General features: G+C 39.6%; 1 protein-coding gene and 1 pseudogene across 2 annotated transcripts in view; both read left to right on the top strand.

Moving 5' to 3' along the window:
* MAMDC2 (MAM domain containing 2) overlaps positions 1 to 18,945 on the top strand; it is a 149,584-nt gene extending 130,639 nt beyond the window's left edge. The window contains exons 12-14 of one of the 2 annotated variants that reach the window (XM_055309421.1): positions 10,813 to 11,072; positions 17,672 to 17,756; positions 17,904 to 18,945. In XM_055309421.1, the coding sequence (XP_055165396.1) occupies positions 10,813 to 11,072; positions 17,672 to 17,756; positions 17,904 to 17,968 (410 nt within the window). In that variant the 3' untranslated portion in view covers positions 17,969 to 18,945. Of the gene's footprint in view, positions 1 to 10,812; positions 11,073 to 17,671; positions 17,757 to 17,903 lie in introns of those variants that run through there. The other variant, XM_055309422.1, reaches the window with a different exon arrangement.
* On the top strand, positions 1,172 to 1,786 carry LOC129499628 (60S ribosomal protein L29-like; annotated as a pseudogene).
* Positions 18,946 to 19,234: the final 289 nt, after the last annotated feature.

The raw sequence follows: 19,234 nt of genomic DNA, 5'->3' as shown, positions 1-19,234 counted from the left end.
GGTGAGATTGCTAAAAACTCTGTTTTGCATTTGACTTCTTGGCTCTTGCCCTCCACAGCTTAAGCATTTGGCACATGACTCAAGGGAAGATTGCCAAGTGATGCGCTCACTTTTCTGTGCCTCTCTTTTCTCACAAAACTTGACTCTGAAGCCCTGGCTGCCTTGGCAATCCAGAACTCCAGTTACTATCTTCCCAACCCACTGAATTCTGTTGGCTTCTTAGCCTCTTGCTAGCTGCTTTCTCTGTTTAACTTCTAAACTGACGAGGCAAATGCCCCGTGGGGAAAAACAGCTTGAAGAATGTTGAATTCACCTTCCTGACCTCCTTTTCCTGGCAAATCGGCCCCCTCGAATCCTTCCTGCTTCCTCTCTGCTAGCACCAAGACAGGTGTTTTCTAAAATAGATATTATCCATTGTTTTTCCAACTCTTCTCAGCAGGAGTATAGGTCTGCTACAAATTACTCAACATAGCCAGAAGGGGATGTCTCTGGTATTTCATTTTTTCGGCATCATTTATCTAAGAACATAATTATTATACTCAAAATCTGAAGGCATTTGCTTTTCTCCTCTGTACCCACCAATCATAGAGTTTTGACCGAGATCTTTGTGTCTCTGTTCTCCTTAAACTGTATTCTTTAATTGATATTTCTACTATTCTACTCAGGATCTTGCTATATTTGAGATTATGTTATCATATGGTGTTCTGTTCTTTGAGAAGGGGTAATAGGAGGAAAATATTAAAATTTACATTTATACTGCCTTTGGCTATAAACTGCCTGAGAGACTATGATTTTCTACTTCTTTCCCTTTATAACTCTCAGTCTTGAGTAGTAAATATTGGAGACAATTGACATAGTAATAAAGTACTCCAGATGCCTTTTATTTAATTATCATAAAAACCACTTGACGATCACCTCATATTTTTATAGTAATGTAATTTTATAGTAAATGTAATGTTGCTTAGATGAATGTCACCAGGATTTCTCTCCAGCAGGGGATAGAGTCTGAAAGAATAAGAAAATTTTAGTTGACTCAACAAATTAATAATAATTCATAGATTTATAGGATGCTACAGGTAGAGAAGATTTTACAGATCAGCTAAAGCAATCTGGTCATTTTAAATATTAAAACACTGAAACTGCTCCGGGAGCCACGGGCTTTGGTGCAGACATGGCCAAGTCCAAGAACCACACCACGCACAACCAGTCACAAAAATGGCATCAAGAAACCCCGGTCACAAAGATACGAATCTCTTAAGGGGGTAGACCCCAAGTTCCTGAGGAACATGCACTTTGCCAAGAAGCACAACAAGAAGGGCCTGAAGAAGATGCAGGTCAACAATGCCAAGGCCATGACTGCGCATGCCGAGGCTATCAAGGCCCTTGTCAAGCCCAAGGAGGTTAAGCCCAAGATCCCAAAGGGCGGCAGCCGCAAGCTCAATCGACTTGCCTACATCGCTCACCCCAAGCTCGGGAAACGTGCTCATGCCTACATTGCCAAAGGTCTCAGGCTCTGCCGGCCAAAGGCCAAGGCCAAGGCTCAAACCAAGGCCCAGGCTGAAGCTGCAACCCCAGCTCCGGCTCCGGCTCCTGCTTCTACTCCTGTTTCTACTCCTGCAGCGCAGGCTCCCAAAGGTGCCCAGGCCCCCACAAAGGCTCCAGTGTAGAGGCTTCTGACTGCCAGTGTGAGGACGGAAGGACTGGTATGACCCCTGGGCTTCTGTCTGCATGGGCCTGGTGTCCTCCTGTGCTATTTGTACAAATAAACCTGCGGCAGGAAAACAAAACAAAACAAATACAAACAAACAAAAAAAACACTGAAACTCACCCAAGGGAGTTTTAATTATTATCTCCTTGGATCCTAGGACAACAATAGCAAATGTGTCTGTGATTTAGATGTATGGCTTAATCAATAATGGAATTACATCCAAAAAAATCTCCTACTGCCTGCTTTGTTGACTTATTGCTATCTTTCCATTTAGTCCTAACAATATTTTCTGTGTGTCTTTTTACATTATAGGCAGTAAAATAATGGCAGTATGCAAATTTGGCAGAACTTACTAACTGATACATTAGTAAAATAATAGATTCAAACTCTGGAGCAGCAACACAATATCTTTCTCCCTAATGACTTGAGGGTGTTAGTTTGATGTTGGTGATAACAGGATCCTTTTTTCTTTTTTTTAACGTTTTCTTTTTTTTTCCCAAGATTTTATTTATTTATTCATGAGAGACAGAGAGAGAGAGACAGAGAGAGGCAGAGGAAGAAAGAGGCTCCATGCAGGGAGCCTGACATGGGACTCGATCCCGGATCTTCAGGATCAGGCCCTGGGCCGAAGGCAGCGCTAAACTGCTGAGCCACCCGGGCTGTCCCCAGAATCCTGTTTGAACGCAGTGTATTCTGGGAACTTCAGAGGCTATACCTATATTTGGAGACTTCATTCTACCTTTTTGCTTCCGTTCCTAAAAACCTATCAATTTACTCTTGAAAGAACACACACAAGAGGCACCTGGGTGGCTCAGTGGTTGAGCATCTGCCTTTGGCTCAGGTCGTGATCCTGGGGTCCTAGGATGAGTCTTACATCCGGCTTCCTGCAGGGAGCCTGCTTCTCTCCCTCTGTCTATGTCTCTGCCTCTTTCCCCATGTCTCTCATGAATAAAATTAAAAAAAAAAAAAAGAACAAAAGAACGCAAGAAAATAGAAAGAGGAAAGGCATACAAAGCTGTTTACAGACAACTGCATTAGACGGGCAGTAAATATAGGCCCATTAAATAAAAAGAAAGCTCACAGAAGCCACATGTCCATATGGACATGCCAGTTTATTGTGTGTTTATTAGACTCAACACATCATCATACATAGCAATTTCAATGGAGCTTTAGTTTTTGACTCATTATCTGGCGAGGCAATAAATCTTCCCAAAATCTAATGGAAAGACCAATGGTTATCTGGCGAGGCAATAAATCTTCCCAAAATCTAATGGAAAGACCAATGGATGAGCAGTGAACTGACTCTGCCACTTGCTGCATACAACCTGAGGCATGGTCACATAAGTTCTCTGAGCCTCAGTTTCTCCAAATGTAAAATAAAGTTAACAACAGCTGTCCTGTTAATCTCTTAGGGTTGCTGTGATGATCATAACTAAGATCAGATATTTGTGAAAAGCCTTAATACTGTATCAGCTCCAGTCAAAAGAATTGTATTGTTATTTTTTTAATTTTTTAAAAAGATTTCATTTATTTGTTAGAGCATGCGCACACGAGTGGCAGGGAGGGGCAGAGTGTGAGGGAGAGGGACAAGCAGTCGCCCCCTAAGCAGGGAACTTGACACAGGACTAGATCTCAGGACCCTGAGATCATGAGCTGAACCAAAATCACTTAAGCAACTGAGTCACCCAGGTGCCCCTGTTATTTTTATGATAACAAAAGTGAAACTTTTATAAAAACTTTTATAAAACTTTTATAAAATATAACTTTTATAAAATATAAACTTTTATAAAAAAAGTTCTATAAAGTTATATTTTATAAACTTTTATAAAACTTTTATAAACTTTTACAAAGAGATGTGATGTTCATCTCTAGGATATTTTCTTGGATTTATTGTTCTGTATCACCATCTGTGCTTTTATAAGTAGAAAATCATGGCCTATGACTACAGGTAAAATGACTTAGTAGTAACAAGAATGGTTGGTAGACCTTAAACCAATGTTCTCCAAACAACAACTGAAGTGGCATGTGGATGAATATTTTTTAATTTTATACTAATATCCATGTATAAGAAAAATACATAACCAGTCCGTCAAAAGTGTTATGTCACAGATTTATAGCTTTTTTCTATTTTCATGTTAATGTGAAGTTTCCTATTTGAATAAATAGATTTATGTAATAAAAACGGAATCTGGGGCACCTGGGTGGCTCCGTAGTTGAGCATCTGCCTTCAGCTCAGGTCGTGATCTGCTCCTGGGATCGAGTCCCGCATCGGGCTCCCCACAGGGAGTCTGCTTCTCTCTCTGCCTATGTCTCTGCCTCTCTCTCTTTGTTTCTCATGAATAAATAAATAAAAATAAGTAAATAAACAGAATCTAGTTGAAGAAGAATATTAAGTGACTAATACTGCAGGTATGTGAACAGACAAAATAAAATCCTGAAGTTGGTATTTGTATGACTAAAGCTTGGGAAATATTTCCAAGGATTAAGGCAGTCATGTAGTAGGACAAGTCATATTAGTGGAACAACAACAAAGACCAAAAAACCCCCAAACTCTTGCACTACAATTTGGCTCCTTAATTAATGAAATAATACAGGCATTTGTGACAGATGAATTTGGACTTGCATGGAGAAGGGTTGGACTCTGCAGGATTTGTCTTTCCTGACACAGATGCTACTTATTTACAAGACAGTAAAGACAAGTTTTAAAGTTCACAGGGTTTTAATGTTTTTTTAATTTATTTGAGAGAGAGAGAGCATGTGGGAGCAGGGGAAGGGACAGAGGAAGAGGGAGAATCTCAAGCAGACTTTTCTGTGCTGAATGCAGAGCCTGACGTGGGGCTTGATGTCACTACCCTGAGATCATGACCTGAGCCAAAATCAAGAGTTGCATGTTCAACCCACTGAGCCACCCAGGCTCCCCAAGTTCACAGAATTTTACTGGTTATTGGAACTTTATTAACATTTATATGCTGCCATGCTGTCAGAATTCCTCCATACATTTGTTTTAGTTGCCCTGGAGTTCACAGGGATTTTGTGGACAAAAGATATTGGGATAAATAAATCAGTGCATAACTATCCAGTTTAGCTAGAAAACGCCTCTAGTTGTAACGTTTCCTAGCTCACTGAGTCTACAAGCCAAGAGATTAAAAGTCCTCCAGGCTCTCCTCTCCACAACTACATTCTAGAAAAGCAGCTACTCATCATTTTCTTAATGATTTCAAAGGGAGAGACACCATCCGTTTGTGATATTATTTAATGTTTCAATAAGTCTTCCATAGTTCTGATAATTAAGGGGTAAGTCTTCATTTCTAAGAATACTCCCTCTTGATAGAATATCAAGGATGCATTGAAATACCAACTAATGATATGTATTTATGAAATTTCACTGTCAGACAAAAGAAAATTGCAACTATGCTTAATGTATTTATTATATAACTGAAATTTATTAGCAGTCAAATTTTAGTCCTTGTCTTTTAAGAATTGTGGTAGTTGATACGCAGACAAGTAAGGATGCTACCCAGCTAGTCTGTAGCCATCTGAGAAATTTGCTCTAGATGATCAAAATCTCCAATGTCCTTCAACCCTTGTATGATTTCTCTTCTCACACTAGTTTCTGATATTGTCAGATCCTGCTAACACAGAGAAGGCTTCTGCGGCAAGCTTCTGTTAAAAATTGCTATATCACACAACATTTACCACCTTAATAACTTGTAAGCATGCAGTTCTGTGGCAGTAAGTCCATTCACACTGTTGTGCGACCATCACCACTGTCCCATCTCCAGAACTCTTTTCATTTCCCCAAACTGAAACTCCATGCTCATGAAACAATAACTTACTTGGGACAAGCTTTAAAAATCATTTAGAAGGCATGGTAAAAAGCAATTGTAGAGAGATACATTTAGCTGTTGTTCTGCCCAAAGTACTGATGCCTTTTTTTTCCCTGTTAAAAATCCTCTTAGGCTTAATGAATGCAGCTTAGTTGTTCGGTTCACGTGGCTCTTACAGGCCACTCGAGCTCCTTCCTAGCCCTGGTGAAAGGGGGCAGGCATCAGACTGAAGGAACAGCTGTTTCACTGTTCCAAATTATGAATATGGTGTGTGTCTCAACACATCACGGTTGCTGCACAAAGAACAGATGGGACCCCGATCTCCCACTAGACCTAGTGGAATCCCATCTTGAATGTTAAACAATGACCCACAGAGAGAAAGTGATTTCAGTTAATAATCCCTTCCACAGATTGGAATCCTTCATGTGCAAGAACACGTGAGCTGGTCTGAGGTTTCAATGCTGGGGCTTCCTGGCTCCCATCCAGAGCTTTTGTTTGCTGAGACAGACAGCATTTGGAGTTAGAATGTGGCAAAGCTTGTCAACACATGGGGCTTTTCTCTGCTTTCCAAACACATGTGAGACAGACTGGCTCTCTATGAAGCTCTGATCTTTACTGGGGAAAGGAAATGTCACATGCAAGTCAAAAAGAGAAACATTTGGAATCAAGAGGAATAATTGGTTTGAGCATCAGAGAGACAAATTCTGATCAGTTGACAAATGTGTTAAAATTGTTTGTATGTATAGATGTTGATCTAGATTGGTTTCAGTTGGTATTGCCTAGTGGAATATACATATATGCTTAAAATAGAAATGGTATCAAGCATTTTTGGAGAGAACGTTACTCAAGAAAAATAGACTAGTATCTATCTGCCTAATATTATGATATTCATATATGCATATGTATATTAAATTTAAATATATGAAATTTTTTTAAAAAGTAGACTGGTGTCAGTGTCCCAGAAAAGCACAACAAGTTGTACTTACATCCCCCTAGATGTTTTGTTTGTCTTCCCAAAGTGGTATAATTACACAGCTCAAAAGCCTGGGAGATTTCTTTTCATCCTTTATCTTCTGAAACACAAAGATCTCTGGAACCAGAGACCTGAGGTAATGGTTTCAGCCTAATACTTGAGACCCAGAGGTGCAGGAGCTAAAGGTGTTTCCAGAAAAATGCTTCACCCATTGGAGGCTAAATAGTTAGTGCATTGTACTCAAAAAAGAAAGAATTTAATTTAATCCTGAGGGTGATAAGGGGTTTTCTTCTTTTGCAGGATCTCAGACTAATTCTGTCTGGGACTTAACACTGTTACCAATAGGATGCATGCTGTCATCACTAGAAGCACTTCACTTAGCATCTTACTCATGATGGATCCCCATTGCTTCCTTTCCATTCTGCAAAGATGTCACATCTCAGAGTCCTAATGGTCTCTACTTTCCATTTTTCCAGTGACAGCATCTTTTGGAGGAGCCTGCTTTTCCTCCCTAACTGAGTGGTTCATTTTTAGCCAAGGCCCTTTATTTAGGATCAAGTGGACCTTCTGAGAACCCCAATGCCAGATACAAAAGTTATTTTCTGATTTTCTCCTTATTTGGGGGGGGTGAATTTTTTTAGGTTTAACATGCAATAAGGTAGGGTTTCAGGGCACTATGCTACTAATTTATGTATAGGATGGCATGGGATACCTTTGTGCATAGTTAGGTGATAAACCATGGTAATTTTCATGTTTTGACCTTATTCCCCATAGAATTAAATTGAATACACCCTTCTGGGGCACCTGAGTGGCACACATCGACTCTTGGTTTTGGCTCAGATCATGATCTCAGGATCCTGAGATCAAGTCCTGCATTGGGTTCTGTGCTCAGCATGGAGTCTGCTTAGAGTTTCTCTCTCCTTCTTCCTCCACCCCTTCCCACCTCCCACCTCTGGCTATCTCTTCAATCAATCATATATATATATATATATATATATATATATATATATATATATACATACACCCTTCTGTTAGGATGATGTATGGCTGAATTTTTTATATCCAGCCTAGCTTAAGTTAGAAAATGTTAAAGAAAAGAATAATAAAAGTTCCTTTCATTGCTGAAAATACAAAAACACCAGTGTTCCTTGTATAGTAATTTTCTTGCCAGTGGAAGAGTGAAGGTAACGTTAAAAAATAATCTTTTTGTGTGTTTGGTTAAAAAACAATGCATCAGATAGCATGGTACTGGTTTAAGAACATTTAATTTGATATGACTTTAATTTTTTCAAAACTTGGATTCGTCTTAGTTTTTCCTTGGAGCATCCCAGTCAAGTGCATATCTCATTGCCAAAACCCTCACACAACTGGAGTGACCTTGGTCAAACTGGTTTGTGGCTTAGAGATGCTGAAGAAAATACATTCATTTGTTCATTCAACAAGTGTTTATTGAGTATTTATTATGTTCCAGGCACTGTTCTAGGACCTGGAGGCATAACAGTGAAGTAAATAAGAAAATATCTCTGCCATTGTGTGCCCTAGAGAAGGGAGACAGACAAACCTAAAAAAAATTATATAGTATGTTATGAAGCAGTTAAATGCTATGGAAATAATAGTATAGGGAATGAGGAGTGCCAGAGGGGGATTATAATTCAAAATACGGTGGTCAGAATTGATCTAATGAAAAAGGAAATAAGTGAGCAAAGACTTAGAAATGAGAGGGTGAGGCTTGAGATGATATGGAGGGAAAGCCATTCCAGGCAGAGGGAATAGTATGTGCAATGGCTCTGAGATGATAGCGTACCTACTCCATTCCAGGAACAGCACAGGGACCAATATGGCCACCCAACGCAGAGTGAGTAAGAAGAAAGGCAGTAGGAGAGGAAGGGGATAGAAATCAGAAGTAGGAAAACTGTTGGGAGATACAGGGCTGTGAAAGCCATTCTCAGACCTTCAGCTCTTACTCTGAGGGAAATGCTGAACCAATGGAAGGTTTTGAGCAGAGGAGTGGTGGTGAGATTTAGCTTTTGTTCACTATGGGTACTATGTTGAGATTAGATGGGAGGAAACAAGGGCAGAGAGAGGCAGACTAGCTAGTAAGTGTTGCATGAATCCAAGTGAGAAGTAATAGTGGCTCAGACCAAAAGGTAGCAGGGTTGGTGGTGAGAAGAGAAATGACTGGCTTCTGGACATGTTTTGAAGGTAGAACCAACCTGTCAGGAATTCCTAGAAGTGAGAGTGAGGAGAAGGGGTGGCACAGGACTTCCAGGTTTGGGGCCTGGCCAACCAGAAAGGGTACGGTAGGTTTTACGGTAAGGCTGTTGGAATTTAGTTTTGGACATGTTCAGTTGGAGGTGTCCATTTGACAATAAAGGGAGATGTCTATTAGGCTGTTTGAACAAATATATCTGGGTTTCAGCAAAAGGGTTGGAAATTTAAATTCATGCTACAAGAACACAGGTAGAATTAAAAGCCATGAAATAAGATGAGATTACTCTTGGAGTCAGTAAGAATAAAGCAGTTTAAGACCTGGGCCTTGGAGCACTCCAAAAGCTCAAGGTCAGAGAAGAAAGGGTAAGCTAGCAAAGGAGTGACCAGTGAAGTAGAGAAAAACCAGGTGAGTATAGCGTCCTGCAAACCAAGTTAAGAAAGCACTTGTAGGAGGCAGAAGTGATGTATTATCTTCAATGCCACAGATGAGGCAAGAATGACAAAGGCTAAATACTGACACTGGTTTAATGGTGAGCATGTCATTGGTGAACACTCCAGAAATACTGGCAGTATTATTTGTAATATTTTAAGGAGATCGTGGAGAAGGCTGGTTGATGAACGCCACATCCCATGACTCTGTTGGCCCAGTTTCCATTGAGTGGAACACGGCGGGGTGGTCGGGGGGTGGGGGTGGGGAGTGGGGAGGGTGACACAGTGCATACAATTTGATAAGACCCACCTAAGCAGGACTCTCTCCCACCTGTGGAATAGCCCGTGGGACTTCTCAGGTCTGTGTTTATGGAAGTGAGAGAAAGGACAAATGTCCTCTAGAAGCACAGATGGAGTTTCTGATCAATTCTGGTTTGGATACTTCAAGCCCTGCATTTGGGGAAATGACTAGAGCTAATTGATTAAAAGTCCAACTGTAAAGAAAGATGCCTTAGAGACCATTTCATCTGCATGCAGCATGTGGGCTCTCTTTCTTTTTACCCTCAATTTGGCCATTAATTTCTGCATGAAATAATAATAATAGGAATAACACTATGGATTATGTTTTACATCATACACATAAAAAAAATCAATATTGGCCAAGAAGACAATAAAAATGCATGGAAACACTTGTGCATAGTTTTTCAGGTAGAAGAGACATAAACTTTTATCAAATGGTCCGGGGTTAAGAATGATGTGGAATCCAGAGCCTTTTTGAAAATGACCCTCAAGTTTACAGAATTACATCACTGGTGTGTTGATCTAGAAGTTAGTATTCATATTATTCATATGTTGCCTTATTTCAGTGGCTGGATGGTAATTGTTTAACACTAGCCAGCTCTATCAGGGTTGGGGGGGGGGCCGAGGCTGATTTGTAGCCATGTCTAGTTTCTATGGGGTAAATACATCCATCATTTGGACCTACCAACAGAAGTCACACGATTGACTCTCAAGAGCCAGTAGAAGCTGGTTCCAGCAAACCACTGTTTTATTTATGTGCAGACAAATCTTGCTTCTGCCTGAAACCAGCAAATTAAAACAAATTGAAATTAATAAAGGAAATGGAAATGTTATATAGCATATGGATAGATAGATAGTATTAATCCTTATTCAAAATGATGAATGTAGTTTGAGAGAGGATAATTCCTTAGACCAAAATCAGATATTAGAGTCAAGACTTGAACCCAGACATATCTGACTACAAAATCCATGCTGGCTCTCCCAAACCAATGTCTGGAAGCTCCAGAACATTGTCCATGAGTTAGTAGGATAAATTCTGATGCACTGATCATCACATTGGTGGCCCAATACTAGTGTTATAATAATAACGTCAATTACATCCTATATATATTAAACTGAATTTTAAATTCGTAAGTGAAAAAAATTATTTTGATTATCTAAATTTTGTAGCATGTCTATCTATTCCTCTTGGATGATATTCTCCAAAATGATAAAAATCCTTCATCAGCATGGTGGTCAAGTCACCCACTTACTCTAATTTATTTCCAGGAGCACTACTCAAAAGAGATAGAAGAGAATATTCTGTGTATGTGTGTGCGCGCGCACATGCTTTTAATAATACCTGATTTTGCGTTGCTCTCCAGGCTACTATATGTACATCGAAGCCTCCCACATGGTGTATGGACAAAAAGCACAGCTCTTGTCCTGGCCTCTGAGAGGAGTCACTGGAAAACACTGCTTGACCTTCTTCTACCACATGTATGGAGCAGGGACTGGCCTGCTGAGTGTTTATTTAAAGAGGGAAGGTGAGAGTGAAGAGTCCCTCTTATGGAGAAGAAGAGGTGAACAGAGCATTTCCTGGCTACGAGCGCTGATTGAATACAGTTGTGAGAGGCAACACCAGGTAGGCCAGAGGAGACAAGAACCGAGTGATAGAAAGTGGTGCTATAAGTTCCTGATGTTGTTTCTTTCTCTTGTGACCCAAGAGAACATTTTGTTCTTTTTCAGGATCATAGAGAAAGGCAGTACTTGTTTCAGAGTAAACATAATTGGTCTATATTGATGAAATCTCAGCAGTGAATGGGAGAGTAGGCGGGGAGAGAAAGCTTTGGGTATTTATGTGTAAAGTGCTTTTTGCAACTCAGTGATGAAAGGGTAGCTATTTTTGTCTTGGCACATTCTGAGTGTCAGGTGCATCCTCTGTGCCCTGCAATGTCTCTAAAGCAGTCCCCTTCTCTTCCAAACCTGGTATTACCCAATTAGTTGTTCAGGCTACATCTTCCCCTCATCATTACCCACACACAAGGGCTTTGGTTGCAGGCCTCTATTTAACAGAGTGCGTGGTCCAGGGGAAAGTTAAAGCCTCTGTCTTCATTGACATGGAAGAAACAGAGAGTCCTGATCCTAAGTCCTGAGTCTCGTGTGCAGTAGGAGACCTCTGTCCCACAGCATCCTGGCTATGAGTGAATCTGGGCAGCAACAGGAAGGAGCCTTTCACATTCCAGTCGGTGAAGCCGAGCAGCCAGTCTAGTCTAGAGGTGAGCCAGGGCCTCTGGACAGCCACTGACTTCACCTGCCTCTGAGCCAGAGCTCCAGAAAGCTCTGGGGAGACATCCCTTGGATACTGACTGTTCCTGAAATTGCTCTGTAGAATTCTCAGCTGTGACCTTCCGCTGAAAACCCTGCTTCCTTCTCACCCTTGCTTCTGACCGATGAACAGTCTTGAGTCAGCACCCCTCAGCTTTAACCACTGGCCACTCTGCTAAGCCTAATTCTTCCGGGGCCAAGATACTTAAAATAAGGGCTTCCTTTTATACCATCATACAGCCATGTAGAATTTTCTTACAGATCCCAATGGGAAGGAATTGCAGAAGCTCGGGTGGGCCAGGTGGCGGGGCCAGCTAGGGTGCTGCATTCCTAAAGAACAAATAACAGAGGGAACATGAGCCATTATCCAGGGATGGCCCATTATCTTGGCATGATAGAACTATTGAGAGATTTAGTCAAGACAACAGCCTCAGGAATGATTTAAGTGGTGCTTTAATGTCTGGTATAGAAGGAACGTAGATCATTCAGGAACTTACTAAGATAATTGATCATCATTCTGCGATGGTAGATTAATTTCGTTAGGCTATTTAGGACACTCATACTGGTACCTTATTCAGATGTTCATAAAGTGTGGTCCTGAGGCCAGCAGCAATGCTTGAAATGCAAGTTCACCTAAAATGACATGTACCTAAAATGCACATTCTCAGGCCCCACCTCGGAACTACTGACCAGCCAGTCTGGGAAAGGGGACCAGAAATCTGTGTCTTAACAAGCCCTCTTGGTGATTCAGATGCCCACTAAAGCTGGAGAGTCTGTCCTCAAGGAAGTGAATCTGAGTCTCTCAGGTGGAGACTGAGCGCTGATGTTTTTTACATTTCCCAAATGTTGCTGATGCAATCTGGGATTTAAGTTGAAGAGAATAGGTGGCTTCTCAGCATCTAAAGATTTTATTTTTATTTATTTCAGGGAGACCAAGAGAGAGAGACCACGAACAGTGGGGAAAGGGAGAAGCAGGCTCCCCGCTGAGCCAGGAGCCTGGCATGGGGCTTGATCCCAGGACCCCGGGAGCCAAAGACAGAGGCTTAACTGATTGAACCACCCAGGCTTCCCAGCTTCTTAGCATCTAAACCCAGGGAGTTGGGGCACCTAGGTGGCTCAGTGGTTGAGCATCTGCCTTTGACTTAGGTCATGATCCCGGGGTCCCAGGATCAAGTTCCACATCAGGCTCCCACAGGGAGCCTGCTTCTCCCTCTGCCTACGTCTCTGCCTCTCTCTGTGTGTCTCTCATGAATAAATAAATAAAATCTTAAACAAATAAACAAACCCAGGGAGTTGAGTACATGCCTTGCATATGCTAGACTTGCTGAGTAGCTGGTTGTTTGAAATGTTTTTTTGATCCCAAAGTAATTAGGCATCTAGGGTAGCATCTTGAGGTGTCAAGTTCAAAGGGTACAGAATAGCCAGAGAGATTTTTTAGCTCACAACCTGGAAAGAAGACTCCAGACCATTCCCTTTGTCTTACAATGAAACAGATATGAATCTGCCATGAGGAATTTCCTTCTGGATTTAGTGATTCCCTCAGGAATCCCAAATGACTATCTGGAGACCAGGCTGAGCTTGTTTCTCCAAAACATTTTAGCGTCTGATAAAACACAGACACACCCATTTGAATAAATCAGCCATTTTCTCCGTGCCAGGCACTTACAGCCCTAGGATCAGAATATAAGTCCCTCCAGTTGATCTTTTAGCTCCTCATTACAGATGTAGAAACGGTGTCCAGCTGGTAAGTGGCTGAGTGAGAGAATTCAATCCCAGATCTAACTGGTCCCAAAGTTTGTATCCCTAAATCATTATTCTACACTCCCTCCTATCATGGAAGTTCCAAACTAAACTCATTCCCCTGGGTGTCATAAGCACTGGGTGATCTTGGGGAAATCTCATCCTCTCTCAGAGTGTTTATATATTTTCAAAATGGAGTAGTAATTTCTGACGTGCTGACATCACCAGAGTTAGATGGTCAAATGAGATGATGTATGTGAAAGGGTTTAATATACTTTATTTAAAGTCACAAAGTATAAAAAGATGTTATTGTTTCTAAAAATATATTCCCTCCCAAATATCTCTGGTCTCAAATTCATGTCACCATGGCAACCCTGGTATTCTCAATAGTTACATTGGCAACCAGACTGAGTTCCTAAAGTATGAGGCCAAAATACCTTATTTTAATAATTACTTATTGACCACTTGCTGTTCTAAGTGCTGGGGTACAGCAATGAACATAACATGTAAAGCTCCTCATCTTTTAGAGTAGACATTCTCGTGGGGAAGAGGTAGAAAATGTAAACCAAAATATATAATGTACCATCAGGTGATAATAAGTGCTGAGAAAAAGAATAGGTCAAGCTGATTAGGTAATGAGATCAAAGAAGTACCAGGGCATAATCATGGAAGGTCTTGGCCATCATCATGGTAGAGGTTGAAATTTATTCCAGAAGCAACAAGGAACCATCAGATGGATTTAAGGTAATGCGATCTGATTTATATTTTTAAATGATCAGCTATTATGTGGGGTGTAGACTGTAGGGAGTGAAGGAGACTTTGGGGCTACTGCAGCAGTCCTGGCAGAAGGAGTGGTAGCTAGGGCTGTGTAGCAGAGGTGAAACGCATCAGAAGCCCACAGGACTTCTTATATGTGGCATGTGGGGCTCAAGAGAAAGAGTCATCAAGATGACTCCACAGGTTTTGGCCTGAGCAACCACTAGAATGGAGTTACCATTTATTGAGCTGGGGAAGGCTTTGGGTGGAGCATATCTGGAGGTGTAAGGGCAGTGTGCACAGGAGGGAGATTTAACAGGTGGGGTTTTGCAGACATGCTAAGTTTTCCACATCTGGTAGATATCCACAGGGGGATGTCAGGTAAGCGGTAGGATATGAGACTGGAGTCTGGGGAGAACAAAGCAGGAGAAATCAGCGTGTGAATCATCAGAGGGGGCAGGCAAGTGTGGATCACTTTCAGAGTGCTGTAGTACTGCTGACATTTGAGACCCATCGTAGAGGGGAGATAAGTGGGTGGCCTCCAGATGACATTCCAATCATCCGATCTTCCTTGTAGAAGAAATGCATCAAGTAGCAAAATTTTAATCATTCTCTTTCCTTGGGGTTTAATAAGGTGCTGAGCCACACTTGACTTGCTATTGATCAAAAACACAAAATGATTTTATTTCCTTTGAATGCCTTGCTTAACCTTTCCTCCTCCACTCTCTCGGGTTCTTTTATTTTGATGCTATTGAAAGAAAACGTTAGACAAATTCTTAGCTCATTGAAACATTTATGTCATTCATATTGTTCATTATACTGCCTAACATTTAGTAGGAATTATTACGTTCTGGGTACTCATCTAACACCATGTTTCCAAATGTACTTGTTCACAGTGTGCTTAGTCTCATTCATCTTTTCCTGGTGCCACTAGAGCAAAAGTAATACCTAACAGTTTCATTTATAAAATAGTTGGGCCCAAACAACTTAGCATTTGTGTCCTAATGACTTTGTAGCCATTTGAAAAAAATAATACAGTTAAATTGAAAGAAAAAATAAAGTTTTATCTTATTCTTAAATAACTACAATTATTTAATAATAGAATGTGTGTCTGTAATACAAGGGGGAAACCATAATGGTATAAAATGGTTACCACTCAAGTATTAAGGAAATTGAAATGAGAAGGTTGTATGAAATCAAATGTTTGGCTCAACTGCAGACTATTCCGAATTTAATTCCATCAGGTAATTTGTTTTTTGTATTTCCATTGTTAGAGTTGGAGGTGAAAAACCAGATTTTATTGATGTCCAGAGAACCAGAATGCTTATTAACTGCACTCATATATCCTCCTATCTAGATGTGTTAGAATATTTTTTCCCTCTTTTAACCACTTACTTGGATTCTTGTTTGGGATCGTGTCCTTAGAAGTTTTAATAACGTTATTTTGCCCATTTCTGTCATTACAGCTTCTTTGAGTCATTAATTTCAAGATAGTTTCATATGCTTATTAATTATCCACTTTATATTCTTTGATTTAATTTAAATCATAAACTAGTCCAATGGGGAGTCATTTGCTCATAAAGTGAGTAGAGCAAATGTATCTTCTGGATAATTTTCATTACCCACGAGCCTCCCTGGAGTATTCAGTGGTTGATTAACCATTGTTGGAGCAGCTTTAGGACTGGTAATGTAACCTGTTTTCCCTAGAACCTGAATATTTGATCAGTTATTTTCTTCTCAGTATCTAGAGTTATGGAGCTGGTTCTCTCCTCCTGGGCTGTTCTTGGATGTTATGGTATTTAACATGATAAGTGAACCATTGTCCTTTTGGTAAACTTCATGATTATTCTTTGCTGCTCATACATAGTCTCATCAGCCATGTTAAATTCTTCCACCTAGTACTAGTATCACTGTAGATTTATGGAAAGCCTAAGAAAGCTTAAACTTCTGGCCCGTGACTTTCATAGGCCTTGTGAATACTGGGACTAGACTATTCTAGGGAGGAAGGGGAAACCAGGTCACTACCAGGAAGCCTTTCTAAGTGAGCATTTCTGGGAAATTGTCTAAAGAAATCTCAGAAGAAAGGGACCTAAATCTCCAAGGCTCTTATAACTTGTGAATTTCTTTAAAATACCCAATAAGTACTCTCTTTTGTACCTACGTCTGAATTTGTGACTTTGCAATTCTTTTCCTTAAAGGAGCTCGAAAAACAGTCTAAGCTTCCAGACCGACCCACATAGCCTGGATCTGTCCCTGACAAGTATTGTTTTGTTTTTGTTAAATTCAATTTAGTTAAAATATACTGTTTTATTAGTTTCAGAGGTAGAATTTAGTGATTTATCAGTTGCATACAATACCCACTATTGTGGTGTATACAACACCCAGTGTTCATTACATCAAGTGCCCTCCTTAATGCCCATCACCCAGTTACCCCATCCTTCTAGCCACCTCCCTTCCAGGAAGGTGTTGTTTCCTATGATTTGTTTCCTATGATTAAGAGTCTCTTATGGTTTGTCTCTCTCTCGTTTTCATCTTATTTTATTTTTCCTTCCCTTTCCCTATGTTCATCTGTTTTGTTTCTTAAACTCCATATATGAAGGGCACCTGAGTGGCTCAGTCTACCTTTGGCTCAGGTCATGATCCCAGGGATTTGGGACTAAGCCCTGGGTTAGGCACCATGCTCAGCAGCGAGCCTGCTGCTTCTCCCTCTCCCCACCCCTTGTTCATGCTCTCTCTTGCTCTCAAATAAATAAATAAAATCTTTTTTAAAATTCCAAGTATGAGTGAAATCATATGGTAATTGTCTTTCTCTGACTGACTTATTTCGCTTAGCATAATACCCCCTAGTTCCATCCACTTTGTTACAAATGGCCAGATTTCATTCCTTTTGATGGCTGAGTAATATTCCGTTGCGAATGGCAAGATTTCATTCTTTTTGATGACAGTAATATTACATCTGTACCTATATACACACAATATAGATCTATCTATCTATCTATCTATCTATCTATATACCACTTCTTTATCCATTCATCTGTCAATGGACATCTGGGCTCTTTCCATTGTTTGGCTATTGTGGACATTACTGCTATAAGCATTGGGGTACATGTGCCCCTTTGAATCACTATATTTGTATCCTTTGGATAAATACCTACTAGTGCAATTGCTGGATTGTAGGATAACTCTATTTTTAACTTTTTGTGGAATGACAGTTTTCTAAGAGTGGCTGCACCAGCCTGCATTCCCACTGACAGTGTATGGGGATTCCCCTTTCTCCAAATCTCTTGCCAACATTTGTTGTTTCGTGAATTGTTAATTTTAGCCATTCTGACTGATGTGAGGTGGTATCTCATTGTGGTTTTTATGAGTATTGTTTTATCAGGATGACTCTGTCTAAATTCAAACTCCATTACTTTTCAGGTAATTTTTGAAGCCATTCGGGGAGTGTCAATAAGAAGTGATATTGCCATTGATGATGTTAAATTTCAAGCAGGACCCTGTGCAGGTAGCAGTCTTTTTCCCAATTATATCAGCATGCTTGAAAAGGGGTTTTGCAATAGTCTCAAATCATAAGAAGGCAAATTAAGTGTTTTTCCACAATAAAAATAGGGAAAATTACTATTGTCTATTTTCGATTTGTCTTTCCTGACAGAAATGGAAGATTTAACTCAACAATCATCAGGATATTCTGAGGATTTAAATGAAATTGAGTTTTAAGAAATGATCTGAATTGGATAAACTCAACAGGAGCCATACCTCTCTTCAATCAAAATGAAAACAAAACAAATGAATACTGGACAGTCTTAACCATTTCATAAGTTATCAATGACTCCACAGCACAGTACTCTTTTTTCATTTCTTTTGCAAAAAAATACTGACTCAGGGCTTTTTGTTTTGTTTTGTTTTATTCCTTTTTGCATATGACAACTGTTACAAAAGTACAGGCTGTTGATTTTGCATAGATCACTCATCTTAATTTTGGTTCCAGTTAAAAATACAAATGTACTATATATTTCAATCATCTTAAAGTATGCAAATGAAGGGCACAAGCTAAATGAGATGTGCTCATTTAAATCTGCATTCAGTGAATGTATTGGGAGGAGAATAAGTCTTATGGGTTTCTTTTTGAATTTCAAGAATCATAACTATTTTTAAAGTAATGTGAGGTGTCAGTAATATCTGCAGAATGAATGCAGTTTTTCATGGTTAACAAGCTAGTCTAAGAAAATAAAATCTTATTTCCTATGTTTTATTCATAGAAATGGAGTATTAATTTTTTGGAGCATTAATTTTTAAATATTTTTACCATATGTGGTAACAAAGGATCTTTTCATGAATGTTCCAGGGTAAGTCAGTATTAATTAATGGTGTTTTACAAGGCAGTGCTACTTTATTTTCTCCCCCTCTGAACTATTTTTGAAAGTCACTATGAACACATGGATTAGAAATTGCACTCTTTTTTTGTAAAGCAAGCTTGAAAATGTTTATGTACACACACCCAAAAATGTTTGAGATATGTCAGGCAATTTTACTGTTTTTTATAATAAATGTTTTGGTAAGGTTTTGAGTTGATATGAATTCAAGTAGGTATACTAAACTACTGCTTTTTATTTACATGTTTAGAAAATTGTATATACATATTTGTATATCCAAACAGCTGTTATAAGATTACCTAATAAAAGGTAATTTGAAAATCGTTTCACTAGCAATTAACTCATTTCTACATTATTTTTCTTGTTCAGAATATCTCCAGTACACAATGGCACATTCTAATTTGAATTTCTACTCTGCCACAATTAAATTCTTTTTAAGCCTTCCATTAGTGATACAAGCACTGAATACATTGATACAATAATAAATTTCTAAAGTGTTCCATTTTACATAAGCTAACTTAATTTTTCACTAAATTTTGTGTTGTTAGAATATAAACACTATGAGGATAGGAATTCTTGCATGTTTTGCTTACTTTTGTAGCCTCAGAAG

The sequence above is a fragment of the Nyctereutes procyonoides genome, unplaced genomic scaffold (genome assembly GCF_905146905.1).
Source record: "Nyctereutes procyonoides isolate TBG_1078 unplaced genomic scaffold, NYPRO_anot_genome, whole genome shotgun sequence".
Lineage (NCBI taxonomy): Eukaryota > Metazoa > Chordata > Mammalia > Carnivora > Canidae > Nyctereutes > Nyctereutes procyonoides.
The sequence above is the reverse complement of the archived record's forward strand: the minus strand, read 5'-3'. Positions and strand labels throughout refer to the sequence as shown.